Source organism: Myotis brandtii, unplaced genomic scaffold (assembly GCF_000412655.1).
Source record: "Myotis brandtii unplaced genomic scaffold, ASM41265v1 scaffold225, whole genome shotgun sequence".
In the NCBI taxonomy this organism is placed as follows: domain Eukaryota; kingdom Metazoa; phylum Chordata; class Mammalia; order Chiroptera; family Vespertilionidae; genus Myotis; species Myotis brandtii.
Genome location: NW_005358435.1, coordinates 3095769 through 3104496, shown reverse-complemented (window position 1 = coordinate 3104496; position 8728 = coordinate 3095769). Strand labels below are relative to the sequence as shown.

Below are 8728 nucleotides of genomic sequence, written 5' to 3'. Positions count from 1 at the left end.
CGTTTCCCAGCCTAGAGGCCGCATCTATCGCCTCCTCCACGCCCAGCCCTGGGGGCCGGGTTGGGAGCTGACTTGGCCGAAGCTGAGCCGGGCGGATCCGCAGCGCGCGGGCGCCCTCTGCTGGCTCACAGCGGACGGACAGGCCCCAGCCAGAACCGGAGCCCTGGGGAGTTTCTTTTCTCTTCCTGGAATGGGGTAATAGCAGTGGCTAATGTTTACTGAGGGTCTGTTTGATTCGGGGACTGTGAGAAAGAATCCCACCACGCGCAAAACCTCACGTTATCCTTACAACAACCCTGGAAAGTGGATACCGAAAGGCACAGAGAGGTTAAGGACCTGCCCCAACAAGCTGGGGTTGGCCTCCCGACTCCAGGTCCTACGCTGGGATCCCGTGGGCAGAGAGGTCACCCAAGGCCTCACCTCTGCTCACTCACTCACGTGTCTCTCCCATCCACTCGCCCATTCAGGCTTCCCCTGGAACTGTCAAACTTCTTAGCTGGTCCTTCTGTTTGTCCCCCCACCAACCAACCAACTGCCCTACTGTCTACCCATCACTTAATGAGTACATGGCTGAGGCAGCAGGAGGCCTCACAGGCCACCAGACCCTTCCCTTATCACTACCCGGCCCGGCGGGTCCCAGCTGAGAGGCAAAAAACATGATTTTTCAACTTGAGAAGGCACCCAGACTCACACGTAAGAAATGCATATGAGCCCTAGCCGGTTTGGCTCAGTGGGTAGAGCGTAGGCCTGCGGACTGAAGCCGGGTTTGATTCCGGTCAAGGGCATGTATCTCGGTTGCAGGCTCCTCTCTGGCCCTGGGCCCTGGTCAGGGCGTGTGCAGGAGGCAACCAATGGATCAATCAATGTGTTTCTTACTTCAATATTTCTCTCTCTCTAAAAAATCAATGGAAAAATATTCTCAGGTGAGGATTAAACAAAGCGAAACAAAACCCCAAACACAGCAACAAAAATAAATGCGTATGAAAACTAGAAAACAACATGTTCAGCTCCAAGATGGGCAGGCAGAGAAGTATGTGGGGGGGGGGGGGGGGGGGGGGGGGGGGGGGAGGAACCTGTCCTCCCGTGTTGGTGGGACAGTTACCACTTTGTAGGCAACTTGAAAAAAAAAAAAAAAAAAAAAAAGACAAAATTAAAAATGCCTCTGTCCCTGGATAAATTCACTTCTAGGACTTTATTCCATGGATGCAAATGCAACTCCCCCCCCCCCTCCCCGCCCTGAGGCTGGTGAGCAAAACCACCTCGATGTCTGTCAGTCAGGGCCTGGTCACCTGGGTGACGGTGCATCAGTTGCTGGCACCCCCGCGGGGTCCTGTGAGGGAAGAGCAAAGTGGAGGCCACATCCCCAATTATGTTTGTTTTTAAAAGTGGGTGGGAGGAAAGGAGAGTTGGGGAGAGCCCCCCACCCACAGGGGCTTGGAAAGGATGGGGTCATAAGCAGGAGGGTCATAAGCATTCTATTCCCATTCTACTGTTTGAAGTTCTCTCTAGGTTCATGGATTCTCTATTTAGTGAAAATGAAAATGGGCTCTGCAGCTCAGATTTGCCCATTGGAGTGTCAGGGGCAGATTCATTTGAACAGGGGCTGTGATGTGGTCTCTGTTCTTCATCACCAGTGTGGCCGCCACTGCTCTTATCCCCACTGACAAATACACCTGCTTCTCCCAAACTCTAACATGGACACCCACATCTTAATCCAGAATTGGGATGTTTCTTAAAATCGCATGTCTTGCCTGGCCGGTGTGGCTCGATGGTTAAGCACTGACCTATGAACGAGGAGGTCAAGGTTCAATTCCCAGTTAGAGCATATGCCAAGGTTGCAGGCTTGATCCCCATTGTGGGGTGTTCAGGAGGCAACCGATCAATGATTCTCTCACATCATTGATGTTTCGGTCTCCCTCTCCCTTTCCCTCTGAAGTCAATTTTTTAAAAATCGCATGTGTTACACTTAAAACTGGCAGCATTTTTTCTTGGTGGCACGTAAGGTGCCTCTCCCAGAGGACAGGCTGCAGACTCCGTGAAATGTGGGTGTCTCCTCTGGCACCTCCCATCTGTGCCGAAGGTGATGCTGCTGTGCTCCGCGGACCCACAGCTTGTCCCTGCGCAGAGCGTCCCGGACCACAGGCTCCGAGAGGTCAAAGGCTGCCATGATGGTCTCAACGGTGGCCAGCGAGCAGTGACAGCACTTTGTTCTGCACAGGGAATGAGGAGGTGTGTCCCACAGTTGTGTGGCTTGCTCTTTATTGTTGACACGAACTTTGGGAGATTCTACATAAAAATTCACATTCACGGCTTCTCTTGGCAAGATCTGGCTTTCGTTGAGCCCATGTCCCTGGCACTGAGTAGCGCCTTCACACCACCTGTTATCAGTCACACACCAGAACCTCAAAGAGGCAGCCCATGTTCCCGGGGACGGGACCAGCAGCAGCAGCGACGTTGCCTCTAGCACTAAGATCCTCCTCCCCAGGTCACTGCAGCCAGCGTGCAGCAGCTCTGAGAACAGCAGGTGATCTCCTGTAATGCTCACACAGCGTCACTCAGCAAAGAGCTATGCAAGCTGCCCTTCCTCACAATTCCTTCTGCTAATGCCATGTCCTGAGTCCTTCCACTGGGCTCTGTGATGAGGGAATAACATGACCGAGGGGCCACTTACTCCCCAAGGGGGAGGGTAAAAGGGCAAGGGGCCAAGCAGAAACCTGCCGGCAGCTGGAGGATCCCACAAGGCAGGGTCTACGCCAGGGGTGGGGAACGCCCGGCCCTCAGGCTATATAAGGCCTGTGAAATCATTTGGTCTGGCCCTGCCAAGGCATGAAGGGTGAGTTAATTAAATGTTTGACCAAATATAGCAGGCTAGTTTTTAAGTTGATAACTTCTATGGCCTGCGAATGTTATAAATATCCAAGTGGCCCTTGGCAGAAAAAAGGTTCCCCACCCCTGCTCTACACCATCCACAACTGGGGAAGCTGTGGATCCCTCACCCAAAGGGCCCAGGCGCTTTCTGGGCAGAGACACAGCTCAAGGGATCTGCCCTCACCTCAAGATTGTGGTCAGAGGTCATGGGAGACCGATCACTCGTTTCAGGAACAAAGACCTGGCATAAGCTGGGAACTGGAGTGTTCCAGGGAGGCCACCTGTTTCTTCTCTGTCCTACGTTTAGGCCTAAACTCCAGCCATAAACTTGACCACCTGTGAACCCACCAGTGACAATAAAGAGCAAGTCACACGACTATAGGGCACACCACCACAGCTTGAGGTTTCAAGCAGTTGTCACAGGAAGTCCTAGTTGGGCTCCTGAAGCTCTGAGCCCAGGATCCTGAAGCCTACCAAGCAGGCAAAAGGGAGACACTAGGACTTCAGACGGGACTTGTTTCCTCGCTGGAGGTCACTCAGCACAGAAGAGGCGCCATCTTTAGATTTAGCCCTGAACTGGCTTTGGGGCTTTCCAGCAGCGTTTTGAAATACTTTTAGAAGCTGTCCTTCCTCCCTTTGGAGAGTTGACTGAGGGCACAGAACCACAATGTCCCTGGCCCAGTCCTCTTTCAGGGAAGCTGAAAGGCAGCAATTCACTCCAGAGAGCTGATAGAGGGCCGAAGGGCAGAAACTGGGCAGTCCTTTCTTGGAGGGTGGCCCACTAGGAGACAATCTGGCTCTTTCCAGACAGCCAGGTTCTGACATCGGAGCTGACCCCAACAGCCACAAGGGAATGGCCTGGCTCCTACCACAGGACACCAAGGGCGTGCCTGCTGGCGGTTGGTACCACAGCAGGAAGTTCAAATCCTGGGTAAAAACAGCCACAGATGTTTCCACCCCTCACACAGTGAATGGTTGACAAATTGTCAACCATCAGATCAAGAGTGTCTTTTCATAGACTAGAAAAACGTGTGAAAAATCCTTACTCAAATCCCCCCCGCTCGCCTCTAAGACTAAATGCAGTCAATATATAGCTTCTGGTGGAGAATAGTTAGAGTCCCACAAAGCTACTAAATCAAGGGATGCCACCCTCTCTGCCCTGGCTGGTGTGGCTACATGGTTGGAACATCGTGCTACGTATGGAAGGGTCTTGGGTTCAATTCCCGGTCAAAGGCATGGACCTGGGTTGTGGGTTCACTCCCACCCGCAGCTGGGGTGCATGTGGGAGGCAACAAATTGATGTTTCTCTCTTCCCCTCTTTCCTTCCCTCCCACTCTCTCTCTCTGAAAAGCAATGGAAAAAAATATCCTTGGGTGAGGATTAACAACAAAAAACAAACAAAAAAAAAATGCCACCCCGTTTGCTTACTACAATCTTTTAGGACAAAGGTTGGCAAACTAAGTCCACAGGTCACACCTGGCTCACTGCCTGTATTTGTATGACCCCCTCGAATGAAGAATGATGAACATCTGCAACTGATTTGGTAATAGGGAATACAAACTTTATATTCCAACTAAGCAAAATGTTCTCCTCTAAAAAAAGAATTCTCACTACAAAAAAACTATACTCCATTATTATATTTTGAATTTCATCAATAAAAAAATTTGTGGAAATTTGTTTTCTCTCATTACATAAATACATAATATTTTCGATCTTGCCTCTTGGCCCACGAAGCCTAAATATTTACTAACTTAGGCCCTTTGTAGAAAAAGTTTGCCAGCCCCAGCATTAGGAGGCCTACTGGAATCCCAAAGCATCTAACACATGACTAGTGAATGCTGATCCTGTTATTTGCCAAGAGGAAGAAGAGCAGAGCTTCTTAAATATTAACGCACACTTTTTTTTATTATATTAAAATCAGGCAATGGTCTGACAATAAAAAGGCTGCTTATGGAATACTGTTATGTTAAACTTTACTTACAGGATGTTAAATCCTTACAACTAAGGTTTTCCCCAGAAAAAGATTAATGAAAACATCAATTGCTTTTCAGACTTGATAGTTGCTGCTTCGAAAGGTGGTTTTATACAAATACTAAATTACAAAAAAAAAAAAAAATATCCTTTATAACACAATGAATCACTTTATTTCGGTATGCATCCACATCTCAGCAATTAGTGGTCCTGAACAGAAAAGTGGAAAAACGCAGCCATTTGCCAAGGAGCTACAGAGAGATCTGCAGATTCCTCTTCCTTGTTTGGGGTTTGGAGGTGCTCAGATGAAGCCCAGCTGTGAAGCAGTGCAAGCTGCTATGGGGCCTTGGGCCTTCTTTTGGATGTTCTGGGTCTCTCTGACCCAACTGCAGATTGTTAGGTAATTTTAGATCTCAAAGGGCCAGCCCATTCATATGCAAAAGCCTCTCGTGGAGTTCTTTCTTAATCCCTGCTGAGGACCATGAGAAGCTGCAGCACCAAAACTAAAGTATGCACCGAATTCAAGGTTTTGTTCCAGTTGTCAGATTCCAAACTAGACCCAAATGGATTGCAAAGATGACCAAATGAGAGCTCTGTTTAAAACTTCAATTTGTAAAAGCAAAAGCAATGATAGGAACAACAACAAAATTCATTCAGAGGGATCATATGTGCTTACAAGTGTCTTCTGTGGCCTTCCTGAGCTTAACAAACAAACCTATCAGCTGATGATGACAGCAGAGCGAGGCAGGGCTGCGGACCCAATTTTCATTTCCTGGGCTGCTGGAGAATAAATGAATGTGGTTCCAAAACTAAACGAGGGAGGTCAGAGACTCTTTCCAACCTTACCTGATGGCTTCTGGCCAAAGCAGGGGAGTGTCATGGAAAGTGTTGGGTGGTGGTGGTGCAAGAAAGGGACCTGAAGAGGAGGAAGGAGGAAGCAGCACCCCTCGATATAAAGGTGGTGGGGGAAGTTATGGGGAAAGCCCTGAATTCCTCACCAAAGGCCAATTTCGGAGGGGAGCAGAGGGGGTTACAATCTATGCTTCCGCCAAGGGTGGTAGTAGAGTGGGGAAAGGATGGTGGCTCAGAAGGGGAAGGGGCATCATTTAAGACTTAAAAAGAAACCAGGGGTGCAAAGGAAGCACCCCCACACACCCAGCAGTAGTCCCACAGGCTGTGACCTGAAACCTTCACACCTACTCTAACAAGCCACCCCAAGCTGGAGGGCTGTTGCAGGGAGGAAGGGGGAGGGGGGAGGAGATGGAGAAGGCAGAGCCCCCAGGCCATGTAATCAGCAGCAAGGTGACTGTGTGATGTGTCTTTTCACAGTTGAGTTAGATGTGCCCCACCAGTTATGATGGGAATCAATTTAAATATACTTTCTTGATCCCAGAAGTTCAACTATGTGGACAGTGGTTACACTTGACAGGATGATTTGTTATAGCACAACTTATATATTTCAAATGGACAAAAAATTAGTATCATTTACAGTATCTTAAGATAAACTGCCTTTGAGCGGGAGCTTCCTTTCCAGTACTTTGAGGTCTACAAGACGTATCTAGAAAATGTACTACTGTGGAAAATGAAGACTGCTTAAATCGAGTGGGGGAGGGGCGGGCCTGTGGCTTCCTTGTTGATTAGTTGCTGTAACACTGTCCTTCAGGTGGCTGAGGGAGTTTCATATTTTCTTTAGACATCATTAGGCGCCGAAGCTCCTGCAGGACAACTTTGATACTATATGAATTCTGCCATTTCGCTAGCACTGATATGGCTCTTGGGTCCACCTATAAAAAGGCAAATAAAAACAAATTACTGCTGGGCTCTCAAACAAAAGAACTGTTGTACACTGGAGTTAACCTACAGTATAAATTTGAGTAAAATGCATTTTTTTAAGTTGAACACGCTGATCATACAATATCTGACATGCAGAATACCTGCAAGATCCCTCCCACCAGTCTGTTTTCCCTTTTTATGTCCCAAACCCTCACTGTTTGGGAGAAGGAAATTACGGGTAAGTAAAGCCACCTTTAGAGAAATGGCCTGATACTCGGCGAGACTCAACCCAACCAGCTCTAAAACAATGACCTGCTTCTGGGCGGGCTGCTGCCGCTGCCGCTGCTCAGGGCTTGTCCTTTTTCGACTCTACACCCAGGTGGTGGATGATAAAGATGTGCAGGGCAGTCGGAAGAGCAAAGACAACGGGTGGCCTGGACCCAAGCTCTAGTGACAAGGGCCTGCCTCAGAGTCATAATCTCTCAAGTTAACGCAGCATTCCCTAAAAGAAATTTCCCAAAGCATGGGTCAAGTTCTGGTTCTGGACTTTAGGTGGAACTTGGATACAACATTAAACACTGAACACACAGTACAAGGCTCACATCTTTTCAACCCCTCCCCGCCCCCCTCAAATCTTTGGAATACCTCAAAATTAAGGCTTAGCTCACGTGATGTTAACTCATGCCATACCCTCGAACACCTGCTGATCTCCCCTTTGAACAAGAGAGCAGGCCTCAAAGGCTCCAAGCCCTTGGCAAAGAACATAAGGAGGAAAAATTTATTAACTTTGCTTTGGTTTTGTAGTATTTCTTGTTGCCATTACTGCCTTATGGCAAGTGAGACTGGTTTTCATTTATGGTAGTAAAAATAAGTTAAAGAAAGCAAGGACATTAAAAAAAAATTATATACCAGTGATCCACAAATTAGGCCAAAGTGTGACCCTGAACAAGATCTTTCACCTCTGTGCCTCAGTGTCCTCATTTCTACCTCATAGGGGTATAGCATGAGGACTGATGAGCTCATATATCAAAGTGACGAGCACAGTGCCGGCTCAGATGCGTGACCCCACCCCAAATGTTCATACTACAATATACGTTATCATCACATAACCAATGAACACATGGGATCAGGCCTAAAAGTACAAGGCATTTCTCAATCCTGGGAAACAAGTAGAGGCAGAAAAAACAACTTACCGCTCCATTAGAACTATTAACTCCATTCATATTAATTTTTGTTACAAATCTTACAAAGGGGGGTGCTTCTGGGTATTTAGGTCCACATTCTATTTTAAGGCTGTATATTCGGTTTTCATAAATTGTCTGGAAAAGAAGGGTAGAGATGTCAGGCAATTACAGAGAATTCAACAAAAAGGCACACCTTCTGAAAGCCCAATACCCGCGACTGCAGAACAGGTGCATCTGCTTCCATTATGCAGTCTACCTGCTATTTGAAATGTCAGTGGTAACTAGTCCCTACACTAGTGTTTGTGTATTCTGGCCTTGGGGAAAAGTTAGCACCATTACATTTTTTTTTAAAATCCTCACCCAAGGACATGCTTAGAGAATGGGAGGGAGGGAGGGACACTGATCAGTTGCCTTCTGTACATGCCCTGAGTGGGGGTTAAACTTGCAATCCAGGTATGTGCCCGACCAGGAATTGAGCCGGCAGCCTTTTGATGACTCAACCAACTGAGCCACTCCAGCCGGGAACTAAAGTTTTAAGTGAGTATTATTAAGTCCAATCAGGTGGACCTGTTTTTATGTTAATTTTTCTACTTTGCAGAGCTGCCCTACACTCTGGGGATGGTGTGTTAAGAGTATTCTCTATTCTGGGAAGCCACACTCTATGTCTATCCACTCCAGGATCATAGCCAATGCATTAAGTGTCAATATGTCCAAAGCACAGAACAGGCATCTCCTCTTTACAGAACTTCAAAAATTAAGCAGAAGATAGGGGTGGGGATGCAGATGGGTACAGATATGAGAGCTGCTTCCCCACTTCATCATCACTCTGGGGCTGTGCACTGCACAAGGGATCTCAGCGGGCAGGTACCAACCCTCCCTTGCTATTTTTACAATGGCCCAAGAGATTACCAGTCTTTAGCGTATGTGTGTGT

The 8728-nt window shown here is 47.8% G+C and overlaps 1 protein-coding gene across 3 annotated transcripts in view; it reads right to left on the bottom strand.

The window, feature by feature from the left end:
• Positions 1-5366: 5366 nt before the first annotated feature.
• The window catches only part of UBE2V1 (ubiquitin-conjugating enzyme E2 variant 1), a 17010-nt gene continuing 13648 nt past the window's right edge, over positions 5367-8728 (bottom strand). For all 3 annotated transcript variants that reach the window (XM_014539685.1, XM_014539686.1, XM_005866194.2), the window contains 2 exons: positions 7806-7931; positions 5367-6623 (listed from right to left, as the gene is read on the bottom strand). In XM_014539685.1, the coding sequence (XP_014395171.1) occupies positions 6477-6623; positions 7806-7931 (273 nt within the window). In that variant the 3' untranslated portion in view covers positions 5367-6476. The remainder of the gene's footprint in view (positions 6624-7805; positions 7932-8728) is intronic.